Source organism: Ochotona princeps, chromosome 17 (assembly GCF_030435755.1).
Source record: "Ochotona princeps isolate mOchPri1 chromosome 17, mOchPri1.hap1, whole genome shotgun sequence".
In the NCBI taxonomy this organism is placed as follows: Eukaryota; Metazoa; Chordata; class Mammalia; order Lagomorpha; family Ochotonidae; genus Ochotona; species Ochotona princeps.
The window spans coordinates 44475553-44488537 of NC_080848.1; the positions used below are offsets into that span (position 1 = coordinate 44475553).

The 12985-nt window shown below is 61.6% G+C and overlaps 1 protein-coding gene and 1 pseudogene across 1 annotated transcript; one reads left to right on the forward strand and one right to left on the reverse strand.

Annotated features, from left to right (window-relative positions):
• Positions 1-1744: 1744 nt before the first annotated feature.
• DRG2 (developmentally regulated GTP binding protein 2) lies at positions 1745-11980 on the reverse strand. Its single transcript, XM_004599382.3, has 13 exons — positions 11755-11980; positions 9651-9811; positions 7900-7989; positions 7617-7677; positions 6742-6832; positions 6215-6287; positions 5933-6023; positions 5464-5561; positions 5085-5161; positions 4107-4195; positions 3585-3643; positions 2576-2629; positions 1745-2367 (listed from the first exon to the last, which is right to left on the reverse strand). Exons 1-13 carry the CDS (start codon positions 11816-11818, stop codon positions 2281-2283), a joined length of 1095 nt encoding a protein of 364 aa, XP_004599439.1. The 5' UTR covers positions 11819-11980; the 3' UTR covers positions 1745-2280.
• Positions 11981-12869: 889 nt separating this feature from the next.
• LOC118759760 (U4 spliceosomal RNA) lies at positions 12870-12985 on the forward strand (annotated as a pseudogene).

The following is a 12985-nucleotide window of genomic DNA, read 5'->3' on the forward strand; positions in this document are numbered from 1 at the left end:
GGACCAGGCAGCCAGAGGGTAGACCGCTTCTTTCTGAGCTGGTGGGAGAACATGACACATGCCACAGGGAACGTGGTGGGAGAGGGCAGCAGACAGTGCAGGAGGTCGCTGCATGCCTGTGGAAAGGGCCCAGTGCTCCAAGGGGCCCAGCATTGCAGCTCAACAGTTAAGTTCTGCCTGGGATGCTGGCATCCTGTACCAGAGTGTGAGCTGGGGTTTCAGCTGCTCTGTTTCTGTTCCAGCTCCCTGCTCCCATGCCTGGGAATACAGCAGATGACCCCAGTGCTTGGGCCTCTGCCCCCCATCTAGGAGGCCTGGATGGAGCCTGAGCAAGTGTTATTTTTGCAGATCAGTGTCCAGGGACAGATCCAACTGAGCGAGATAGAAGGAGAGGTAGAGGGGTAGAGTCCTCTAGGAGAGGGAGGGCTTCCTCACTGGGGAAGGAGACAAGGGGATGCTGACAGATGGGGCCTTGGGATCAAGCTTTCGAGCCGGGACCACATGGCGAGGGCTCCATGGGGAGTAGAGTGGTTTTGGCAAGAGCTGCACCGGGAGCTGGAGAAGCCAGGCTCTCGGCGACAGGGGTGTGGGTTTTCTACACTTGATCGTAGCTAAAAGGCAGAGAAGCAATTGGAGCATGAGTTTTCTTTGGAGGGGATGTGGGGATAGGAGCTGGAGAGAAAGGGGTGTCGGGTGCACAGACATACACAGGCTACAGCTGCAGGCCAGGCCACCCGGGCGGAGGCCACGGCAACGCCACACTGCCAGGAGTGAGGATGTAGGAAGCCACCTCCCAGGATGCCAGGACCTGCCCCGTAACGCAGCTGTGCCCTCCCCCCAAATACAGGCACAGACACACAGAGCTAGTCCAGGAAACAACCCTTGGGCCTCGTGGCCTTTGGTCTTGAGCTCGGAGGTCTCCGCTGCCTCTCCCTGGGCGTGGGAATCACAGTGCCCTGCCCCAGGCAGAAAGCATCTCCCAAGACTTCCTGGTCAAGTATAGCATCCTGCTGCAGCACCCACCCCACCCAGCTCAAAAGGGGGACTGCAAGGCACCCCACTACTTCCCAGAGGGAGGAAGTATGCCTAGGGGAAAACCACCCCCAGCCCTGCTGTTGTCCTATGCCCCCAACCTGCTCCTAACTCAGGAGTGTAGACCCAGATCCCAAGGCTCTTACCTGGGACCCACGACCTGCTCGCCGGCTGCATGTCACCCACAGGGGGCTCTGTGGCTGCCCCGCTGAGCTGAGTGGCTCATGGGTGCAGTGAGGGAGGCCCAGCCCCTCCACGCTGGCCGCCTGGGGCGCCATGCATATTTCACGAGGTCTATTATTCTCGTTTTGTCTCTGGCCAGGAGCGCACGACTGACAGCTGAGATGGAGACAGCCTGGAGAGCTGGCCCAGGGAGCTCCCTGTGCCTCCTGGCAACCCCACAGAACCCGATCCAGCCTCGCCTCAAGGCTCTCCTCCCCCAGGAAGTCCCCATCTTGTAGAGGCCTCAGCCCAGGCTCCGGGGTCACCAAGGAGAGGCAGAGCCCAGTATGCACCCGCAGTCCCTCCCCCCACCCCGCCTTGACCCTATAGGGGAACTTCACCAGCATCCTGATCTGGTCATGAGGGCCACTGGAGGAGGCCAACCAGCTCGGCTACTGTGGTCCACCGGAGGCGCAGCCACATGCCCTCCACAATGGCCAGGTGCACCCCAATCCAACACACTCATGAGTCGCTCTCAGCCTGAACAGAACCGCTTTCCATCTTTTATTTCAGGAAGGACAGCTGAGGGGTTGGGGTGCCGAGAGAAAATGCGGGACCCAGACTTGGGCAGCGGCCACTTGGCTGGGCAGGGCTGGGCCTCTGGGGTTGTGTGCTGGGCAGGGCTGCCCTGTCAGGAGCAGAGCGAGGCACTTGAGGACCCCACTCGGGTCGTGCAGAGTTGGGAGGTGGGAGGCCCGTCTTGAGTGGGCTCTTCACAGGGCCAGGGTCTCAAACAGTACCCACTACCCCCAGTGACCCAGGCAGGCCCATGCCCATGCCTTGTGCTGAGTCTGCCATTGGTTCTAAGCCCTGGCTGGCAGCAGGTTGGCCTGAGGGTGCAGCCCAGGCTGCCAACTCGGAATGCCAGGAGAACTGGTCTCCTGGGAAACTTGGAGCCCCAACCCTGCCCCTCTGCCCCACCTGCCTACTTGGAAGCTCCTGGACAGCGCGGAGACCCAAGGGAGCCCACCCCGTGGTGGGCTTTGCTGTGTCTGGCAGGCCCAGGGAGGGGCCCGGCAGGTGCAGCTACTTTTTCACGATCTGGATGACGTCCTCGTGTTCCACGGTGTGTGAGAGGCCCACCCGCTGCGGGCTGTACTTGGTGCTGGTGCCCTGGTGGGGGTGGGCAGAGGGACCCCCTCAGCAGCCAGGCCAGCCAAAGCCAAGGCTGAGAGAGTTTCAGCAGGAGTAAGTTGGGCATGGGGGAGGAGTGGGGTCCTGACAGCCCAGGCAGCAGGATGCAGACAGGATGACCCCTCCAGGGCTGTACTGGGTCCAAGCCCCCACCGCTCCCACCGCCCCACCTTCTGCGCAGACTCACCCACACCAGGGCGTACTTGAACTGGCTGGCGAGCGACCGGTGGATGCGGTGGCACTGCAGGGAGTCACACAGGAATGTGAGGCTTCAGCCCCGCGCCCCAGGCCACAGCAGCAGAGCCCCATGGCAGGCATGCAGACAGCCCAGCCCCAGGACTAGGACCATCCACAGGCTGGGCCTGTGTGCGGCTCTCGGTCACGGGTGTGAGTAGTTAGGCCGACCCTGCTCCAGGCCAGGCTTACCTAGGCTGACCAAGACCCTGGCAAGCTTATTCCCAACGGGTCAGTGTGGCTTTCCAAGAGGCCCAGTTGTGGCCTGGAGTCGTGCCCACTTGGTCCCGGTCCTAGCTACAGCCAAGGTTGCTCTCAGATGACCCATGTCCCTCTGCCTGCCAGCAGGTATGCCTGTGCCCTCAGCTCTCACTGGCCCCAGGGGGACAACACACTGTAGCCTAATCACAAACAGCCCAAGTCTAAATGGGAGGCCAGCCAACTCTGGGGTCTGAGGTGACCAAGGATGTCCCAGCCTGGTAGAAGAGAGGTTCGTGCCAGGGACAAGCATGCACCCTCCCAACAGCTGAGGGCGCTGCCTCACTCACTTCTGCAGGCTCACTTCAACCCTCACAGGTGGCATGCACCCCCCTCTACACTGACCCCTCCCTGCATGCACCCCATCTGTCCTGCACTGACCCAGTCAGTACCTCCAGTTCTGGTGGACCCCATGGCTCCTCGCCCAGTGAGCTGCTCAGTGAGCCCACGCTGAGGGCAGGAGGTACTCACAACCAAGCCCACTGGGCACAGGCTAGGTAGAACCCATCACTGTCCTCTGGTGCCACCCGTCACTGTCCTCTGGTGCCACCCAAGTGCCGGAGCTGTGGTCAGTGCGACCCTCCTGACAGCTAGCAATAGTGGGCCAGGCTGGTCGTGAGCCCTGCCCAGAAAGCTGGCAGGCACACCCCACACCACAGTGAACCAGGCTCCCACTCCTGCCAGGACTGGCCCCGCCCACTCACCACGTGCTCCACAGAGGCCCCCTTCCGCAGGATGATGGCATCGGAGAAGTCGGGCCTCTCTGCAGGGAGGGGCAGTATTAACCCATACAGGGGAGCCACCCTGTGGCCTCATGACCCCCATCCCAAGTCTCCAAGCCATTGGGTCAATTCCGCCTGCAGCTGCTTAGCACGGCACCAGCACAGCCTTTGAGGCCATCTTCAGGGAACCTGACCTCAACCCAGGCTCCCCACCTGCCATGCTCTTAGCCACGCCCGAGGCACCAGGACAGGGCCCTGGGCCATCAGGCCTGCAGAGGCAGCAAGCTCCGAGAGTCCAGGTACAAGGTCAGGGTTCAGGCCAAGTGCCCGAGGCAGGTGACGACGTGTACCCAACCAGGGCTTGCCACCAGAGGGAGGACAGCCGAGGGCTGGGTGGAGAGCAGGGCCTGGCTTGGAGACCTGCTGAGCCATGACTGGTCCCAGCACTGGGTGGAATCTTGGGGCTGCACACCGCTGGAGGCGCCGGCGCCCAATCTGACTTACGTCCTCGCTTCTTGGTGTAGATGCAGGTCAGGGCCAGGGCCTCCCACAGCATCTCGAGCAGGTAGTCCAGGTTGAGCTTCATCCCGCAGCTGCAACGGGCAGGCAGCCTGTCAGACGCAGGCACTTGGCCTCCCGGGGCAGACAGGACAGCTCCCTGGCTGGCAGGCAGTGGCCTGCCACTCTGCCGGCTCACCAACCACGGTCCCACCCCACACAGCTCCCTCCTGTAGGCTAGCCCCAGCTGAAGGGCCCACTGCACCTGTGGCAGATGCAAGCTGTCTGTGACTGGGGAGTCTGTGAAGGGGTGAGGACGGGCTCTCCTTGGGGTCTGGGGCAGCCCAGCAGGGGTTCCAGCAGAGGCAAGAAGCTTGGGGCAGCCATTCCTGGAGAGTCCCCCAGCCCCGTGATACACTGACCCCTGCCATGACTGTAATGGGACTTAAGCAGGGCAAGGGAGCTGCTGAGGCTGCCTGGGCTATGGGCCCCATGCTTGGGGGGGCAGGGCCTTGTTCCCCATCCCCTCTGGGCCTCCCTGTAAAGCAGGCATGGCAGGGGCAGGCTGCACAGGGCTGGCCTGAGTCAAGGAGCTGGCAGAGGAGCACGGGAAGCAGGGCTTGGGTGGGGGTGGCAAGGGATGGATCAGCAGCACCTACCAGCTGACCCCGAGATGGGCGCAGGCGGCAGGGCCCGCACTGCTGGGGCCTATGGGACACTGGCGAGAATGGGAAGAGTCCACCGTTCAAAGAGGAGCCCCTAGCTTGCTAAGCAGAGTCCAGCACGTCACTTAACCCTGGCCATGCCAAGTCAGAGCCAGGGCAGGCCAGTGGCATGTCACATTGCCCACTGCTGTGCGAGGGCACCCCTTCCAGCACAGCTGGACCCCAGGCATCATGAGTGCCGTGCAGCTGCGGGCCAATCGCCCACTGCTGCCCACCTGCCTGCCAGGAACAGACGCAGGGAATGGAGCCGGCAGCTCACCTGATGACCACACTGTTCGGCTTGCGGGCCAGGCGGTCCACCTCTTCCATAGAGATCTGGTCGATTTTGTTATATACCTGCGATGGAGGAGGCAGAGGTGGCCACTGGGGAGAGCGAACTGCAAGGGGACAGGGCGAAGGCCCCAACGGTCCCACATCTCCCCTCGGCTTGCTGACCAAAGAGGCACAACGAGATGACCTATGGCGTTCTCCCTCCCGCACCTCCCACCTTCTGCCAGTGAGGAAGGGCACTGGGTACTGGGGACCTGCAGCCTGGCTTTCTAAGACTCACACTGGTGCCTCCCCACCCCAGGCGAGGCGAGGAGGGGCTGGGAGAAGCCCAGGAGAGGCCACATGTGGGGGTGGGCAGTGCCACTTACATACAAGCAAGGCATGTACACCCGGTTGCCCACGATCACATCAATGAATTCATCAGGGGAGCAGTCTTCTCGGAAGAGCACTTCCGCATTGAAGATCTCTGAGAGGCTCGGATAAAGGCAATATCAGTGCCAATGGCCCCATGTGCCCCCCTCACAAGGGGACACTAGGGGCCAGGTGCCTGCGAGTGTCCCCACGTGCAGGGTAGGGGCTTCCCTGTGCTGAGTCCCACCTCCTGCTAATGTTCCATTTCCCAGGTTGTGCAGGGGTGCCTATCTGGAGCCCCATCGCATAGTATGCACCTGTTTCTTGTGATCCAGGCAGCCCCAGCACCACCTCACCTTTCCCCACAGTGTGGCTGCTTTCTCAGGGACAGCTTGGTCTCTGGCGTTGGGCAGGTCACCCCCCGCACGAGCTGGGGCACCCTCCACTGTGCCCCACTCTGCCTGTCCCACAGGAAGGGAAGGATACTGTATTCATGCAGGATGAGCTGCACCAGCTTTTCTGAGCACTGGGTCAGCGTGACCGTGGAGTTGAAGGAGATGCCACCACCTTTCTTGGGCTGAGGAGAGAGTGGGCCAGGAGGGCAGCTGAGGCAGGTGTGAGCACAGCAGCTGGGGGCCCAGACCAGGAGGGCAGCTGAGGCAGGTGTGAGCACAGCAGAGGGGGGCCCGGACCAGGAGGGCAGCTGAGGCAGGTGTGAGCACAGCAGCGGGGGGCCCGGGCCCCTAAACGGCATGAGCCAGGCCTCACCTTGAAGTAGATGTTGGGCTTGTGCTTGTTGAGGCGGATACCCACGGACTCCAGCTCCTTCTCAAGCAGGTTCCTAGGTAGAACCCCACAAGCGCTCAGCGGCTGGCCCTGCACGAAGCTCCTGGCTGCCAAGGCGGGGACCCCTCTGCCTTGGCCCCGCCCAAGCAGCAGCAGGTGCGGCAGCGTCTAGCAGGCCGATGCCAGCAGCCCAGGCCCCCATGAGGGGGCTAGGTCAGTGCCTTCAGCAATAGGGACCAACACACTTCCACCACTGGGGCAGGGGCTGGGGCACCTGGGCCTCTGTGGGCAGGAGTCAGGGCCAGGTCACACTTCTCTCCCTCTATCCCCATCCCAAGATGCCCTGGGCACACAGGCTGGACATGAGCTCTGAGGACATCTAGGCTGGGCCACACTGAGACACAGATGGTCTCGCCACCAAGCTCATGTGTGCCAGGCCCAAGCACCCACTGCAAGCAAGCATGCTCCCGGGCTCGGGAGTTGGCCCCGGGGCACCCCCCCCCGCGAACCTCTGCACCTCTCCTTTGGTGGCGTCCAGCATCATGATGACGACATCTGCCGTGCGCGCCACGGCAATCACCTGCCGGCCGCGGCCTTTCCCTGCACGGAAGGAGAGATTCACACCATAGGCAGGCCCTGTGGGACGCCTCCGACTCCCAGCCCAGCACACTGTGTGCTGCACACTTCCCTGGCATTTCCCTTCATTCCTGCGTTGCTGTCCTCAGAAACTCAAGGCAAGAGGAAATCCCACACCACCACTGGAAGTGAAGTAACATGGTGCTGACCCTGCTGAGGGGCAGGCTCAGCGCTTCATCCACATCTCAGTCCTCAAAGATGCCACACACGGGCACTGTGGTACAGTGAGTGACACTGTTGCATGCAGCGCTGGCTTCCCATGTGGGTGCTAATTTGAGTCCTGGCTGCTTAACTTGCCATCGAGCACCCTGCTTGTGGCCTGGGAAAGGAGCAGAGGACGGCCCAAAGCCTTGAGACCCTGCACCTGTGTGGGAGACCCAGGAGAAGTTCCTGGCTTTGGATCGGCTCAGCTCTGGCCACTGAAGCCAACTGAGGAGTGAACCAACAGATGGGAGATCTCTCTTTCTCTCTCTGTAGCTGCCTTTCAAGTAAATACATAAATCTTTAGGAAAACAAAACAAAAACTGCTGCATGCTTGACATCATCATGCCCATTTTACAGCTAGAAATACTCGACCCCCCTCCCAAGACTACCAAGCCAGTGTGGTGCCAGCATTTGAACAAGAGCTTGTCCTTTCTAGAAAACGAACCAACAGAACCAGGGTCCAGGGACTCCCCATCACAGCCATGCCACCTCAATACTCAATGACAGCTGGCCCTGCCCCTCTCCAGCTGTCCCCAGCACCCACCTTGCGCCGCGCCCTCAATAATCCCAGGCAGGTCCAGGAGCTGAATGTTGGCGCCCTTGTACTGGGAGGCAAAAGAAGGGTGAGGCGGCTGGGAGGACTGGGCACTGCAGGCCCCCAGAGCGGAAGTGGGGCTCGGGGACACGGCTGCCTGGCGCTGGCCTGATGCCCAGCACCAGTGAGGAGCCCAGGCCCAGCCATGCTCCTCTAGGGCTGCTGCCCCGGGCAGGGGCCACCCATGCCCCCACGCAGACACTGCTGCCTCCCAGACCAGCCCAGCACTTACTTCGATGACTCCCGGGATGCAGGTGAGCGTGGTGAACTCGTAGGAGGCGGCTTCGCTGGCTGTGGAGGTCATGAGGCTGAGGAAGGTGGACTGGGGGGACAGGGGTATTTGCCTGAGGAGCACGCCTACCTCCTGGGAGCCCAGGGCAGGGGGCGGGGATGTGAGGGGAACAACAGTTGGCTACCAGGGCCTTGGACCTGCTGGGGAAAGGCTGGCCACCTAACGTGGGCACATATGGGCCTGGCTTCTAGAAGTTACCCCACAGTATCAGGGCCCAATCCTCACCCTACCTCATTCAGCCCCTTGCTGGCCCTTTGGCACCCACAGAATCCACACCCAGGAGGCGCAGTGCCAGGTGGTGCCGCCCTCTGAGCTGGGAGGTGAAGGGAGGTGGGCCTGCGGCTGCTAGGCCTCCTGCCCACCCAAGTCAACAGAAACCTGGACAAGAAGCCTGCCAGTTCACCCTAACCCCCCTTCCCATGCCAGCCAGGGCAGGCAATCGGGTACCCAGCTCAGAAACAAAGAGCCCAAGGGAAGAGAAAACTGCCTGGCAGGCAGACAGGACGGCCAAGCCATGGAACAGGCTCCCCAATCAGTCTGGGAACAGCTCGGGTCAGCTCCTCACATAGCACTGTGGCCAGGAGGTCTGAGGAGGCACACCACTGGGCAGGCAGGGGCCCTGCAACAAGCAGGCTCGCCAGAACCCTGACACACCTCTGCCTCTCAGACACACACACCCTCCATCTCTGACACACTCCCCCCTCTGTCACACTCCCTCCCTCTCTCTCTCTTACTTCCTCCCTCTCTGATACACTCCTCCCCTCTCTCCGTCACACTCCCTTCCTCTTCTCTGACACATTCCCTCTCTCTCTGATAACACTCCTCCCCCTCTCTCTGACTACCTCCTGTCCATAGCTGGAGGGAAGATCAGCAGCAAGCCCCCTCCCAGGCTAGCAGGCGTTAGGAAATGGCCGTTTCTCTCATATTCCCTCTGCCTGTCCTGGAAACCCTGGCTCCTCAGGTTTGGCCGGGATCTGATCATGCTCCAGGCCAGCCGGAGCCATTATGTCAGAAGTCAGCCACCCATGGAGGAGTCCTGGCTGGACTTCTGGCTCCTGGCTTTCCTGGCCCAGCCTCAGATGCTGTGGGCATCTGGGAGGCAGGCTAGCAGACTGCTCTCTCTCTTTGCCTTTATCTTTGCCATTCTCAGATACCATTTTAAAAATGGGCAAACAGGAGCTGGTACTGTTGGGCAATGCCGGCATCCCACATAGGCATTGGTTCAAATCCTGGCTACTCCACTTCCAATCAAGTTCCTGCTAATGCGCCTGGTAAAGCAGTAGGGGATGGTCCAAGTATTTGAGTCCGTGTACCCATACAGGAGATAAAAGCTCCTGCCTCCTGATTTTGCCTGGCATAGTCCTAGCTGTTTCGGCCATTTGGGGTAGCAAACCAGCAAATGGAAGATTGTTGTCTCTCTCTCCTTCAAATAATTAAGGAAAAAAAAAAAAAACAAAAAAACCTGGGTATACCTGCAATGTCCCCAGACAACGCTGGGCAAGCTAAGGCAGCCACTTGTGGGCACAGCTTCCCCAGGAGCCTGCGAGCCCCTATCTGTTCACAGATTTCTGTGGCAGGGTGGTAAGGGCAGACAAGGATGGGGGGGACAAGGAAGCACCCTGTGGTTGGAGGATGGAAGAACCCCCGCCCTCCTGTCCCCCTTCCCTGAGGTGGCACCGCCCTGCACTGACCTTACCCACAGAGGGGAATCCAATGAGAGCCACGCGGGCATCCCCCGACTTCATAACATCGAAGCCTTCTCCTTTGGATGAAGCCGATTTAGAGGGTTCCAGGAGCTGCGCCCGGTATTTGGCGAGCTTCGCCTTCAGCAGGCCTAGGTGGTACTCGGTGGCTATGGGAGGTGAGACAGACAGAGAGGGATGGCCAGGGGCCCCAAGCCTGGAAGGCCAGCCCGGGGCAGGCAGTGGAGGGGGGAGCGTGCCACACACCAGGGCTGCCAGCAGACATTGCTGTGTCCCTGGCTAGGAGAGCAGGGAAGAGGAGCCATTCCTGGCTTCTCCATTCACTCACTTTCCGTTGACACCCCACCCCCATGTGGAGTTCTCTGAGGGGCACAGGTCCCTGGAGTACCCCAGGATACCCCAGGGGTGTTCTCTGCACCTGAAGGGGCTTAGGAGAGGACACTGGGAAAGGAGAAGCTGGCCTGGAGCCCAGCCCTGTCCACGCCCACAGGCTACATTCTGCTCCTGTATGATACTATTAGGGCGCTGCACTGCCTGCGTGTGTCCCCTTGGTGGCGGACTTGCAGGGTACTGGGGTTGGGGTGGAGTACCACACACCCTCAGGACCCAGCTGCTGTGTGCTGCGACCCACCTGTCCCTCGCCCTGGTCCACTGTGCTCCTGACCAGCGCTGTCCTGTCTTCGCAGAACTCACTGCCCCCTCCCCTGCCTCCGGACCTTGGAGCTGTGGCTCTGTCTTTGAACCCAGCCCCTGCAAAGCCAGCTCTTCCTCGCAGAAAGGAAGCTATTTCATTTTGGAAAAGGCACCAGATGGCTCAGGCACCCATTCCTAGGGCTGCAGAGCCTGGAGGCCAGGCCAGCCAGCTGGAGGCTCCTGCAGGTCTGACAGTAGCCCCGGAGGGCACAGCTGCGTGCCAGCCGGCTGCCCTTCTTGTGTGGGCATGGTGAGGTTTCCCAGCAGGGGCTGGACCTAGATCCTATGAGAGGGCAGGAGGTGGGGCTGCCAGCTGTACCTCCAGCTCACCCCCAGCAAGGCCGTGCTGCCTGCCACCCGACTCCTCCAGCCTCCCAGCTAACCGGCCAACAGCAGCCAGTAGCATCTCTCCCCTGTGGAAGTGCCCCAGTAGGGACGCAGGGACACAGCCAGCATTCCTTCTCCATCGCTCTCCGTCCCTGCACCGTCCCCAACCTCCAGACTCTCCCACACACCAACTCAGGCCACTAGTACCTGCTGGTCCTGCAGCCCCAGAGCGGGCTGGTTCCCCCTTCTCATTCAGACCTCATCTCAGATACCCCTGCCCAGGGGAGGGGGGGGTCTCTCTTTGGGCCCCAACCCTGCTCCATCACCCGAATCCACTCAGTGCTGGCCTCCTTGGCCACTACAAGGTCAAGCCCCGGCAGGGCAGGGGACATGGGCAGAGCCTTGAAGCCCAAATGGGGCCACGGGAAGACGTGAGCTGAGCCTTGCACGACTGACCTGGGGCCTGGCCTGGCGCCCCTTCCGCTCCACGCTGTTCTTGCTCTCCTGGGAGGCACCAGGCTCACTCAACCCCACGCCTCTGCCAAAGCAATGCCCTTTGCCGCAAGGCCCCTCCAACACCCCCGCTCAGGTCCGACCCCATACTCCTGGGGCCACCATGCTTCACTAAAACACCCTTTTCTCCAAGTCCCCTCCTGCTCCTCTACCTGGGATGCCCAATGCTCACCGCTGTGTCTGGTGCTGGGCCCGCAGCTAAGAAGGGGCACACCGAGTGTGCACCATGGCACGCGTGTGGGGGCGCTCGGGTCCACCCCGGCCTTGCACGCCCCACCCTCCCAGCACAACCCGGGGAGAACAGGGCCCTCGCTGGCTCAGGGACTGGGATCGGCCCTGTCCCTGGGACCGTGGCCCCCAGGCATGCCCCTTTGTGGGGCACCTGGTCCAGCAAGGACCCCGATTTTTGCAGGGCGGGTTGGGCGGCCTTCACTCAGTCCCCGACACTGCTTTCCGCTCCTGCTGTCCCGCTGGGAGCTGTTACCCCCATTTTACAGACAGGAAAACTGAGGCGGCGGCCGGACCGCAAAGCCCCGCGACCGGGGGGATCGACCCTCACCCTTGTTCTTCTGCGTCCGAGCGATCTCCTTCTCGATCTCCGAAATCTTCTCCAAGATTCCCATGGCTGCGGCAGCCCAAGATCGCCCCGACAGCTAGGAGGCCGTGCACGCCGGAGAATTCCGGTCGGACGGCGGCCGAGCAGCGTGCGCCCGGAAGTCCACAGAGAAACAGCGTCGTCCTCGTGGGCGCCCGGAGCTCCGGCATTCAGAATCCGGGCGGGCGACCTCGAGTGCAGTTCCGGATGCTTTCGGTTCCGCCGGCGGGGCAGGGTGCAGTGGGGCGGGGCCAGGCGGAGCTGGGCGTGGATGGGCGGGCCAGACATGGTGAGGCGGGGCCAGGTGGGGCCGGGCGGGGCCAAGTACGGCGGGGCGGGGCGCGGCCAGGTCAGGCGGAGGGGCGTGGAGGGCGGGGCCAGAGGGGAAGTGCGGTCAAGTGTGACGGGGCGGGGCGAGATGCGGCGGGCGGGGCGGAGGGTGGGGCCAGTAGAGGGGCGGGGCCGGTGGGGGCGGGGCCAGGCGGAGGGACCACGCGTCAGCCTGAAGGGTCCCCTGCTGACTGACTGACCGGGCGCCGCCGACCTTGACCGGGAAGCCGAAGTGGCCGGTGTCTGTCATTTTCGGAGCGGTGAAAAGCGAGTCCCGTGGATCACCTTCATCCAAGGGCTGTGACTCAAGCCCTGGAGATCAGATAACCCCGGAGGCGGGAGGCAGTGTAGATGGCCTGTCATGCGTGACCGAAAAAAGAAAAAAAAAAAAAAGGAAGAAACGCCAACTGCGGCGCCCTAGTTTGAGGCACGAGGAAGCCCCGGCGGCGTGCAGAGTCGTGGGGACATCTTACAAACAGCCCGGGTCCTCCTCCGAAGCGTGGACACGGCTGTGGGGTGGGACGGGGCGGGGAGGGAAGGTTTTCCAGGCAACTGGGCCGGGGATCTGGGGATGAGGCTACAGGCTCCTTGCAGCTGCTTTTCCGGGGTGCGCTCACTCACCAAGTCCGTGTCCCCACAGCACACACAGTCTGTGGAATTCACATAGTCTGCCCCGAAGATGTAAATGAAACAAAACATTTTTTGAGAATTTAGTTCCTTAAAAGGCAAAGTTAGAAAAACTCCAGTCTAGCTTTGTGTAGTGGCAGTATCGTAGGCAATGAGGTTTATCCAAGGCGCGATTATTGCTAATTGAAAACTTTTCCCAATATCCGCAGTAACAATGTGAAATATAGTCAGCATTGGC

Bases quoted from the DNA above. Each gene is read 5' to 3' on its own strand.
- DRG2 (XM_004599382.3), bottom strand. From the start codon at position 11,818: ATGGGAATCTTGGAGAAGATTTCGGAGATCGAGAAGGAGATCGCTCGG. The intron at 5,562-5,932 runs GTATCCTTCCCT...CGAGCCTCTCAG, and splicing joins GCTCATCCTGCATGAATACA to AGATCTTCAATGCGGAAGTG. The intron at 2,630-3,584 runs GTGAGTGGGCGG...GACTCCCTGCAG, and splicing joins GGGCCTCTGTGGAGCACGTG to TGCCACCGCATCCACCGGTC.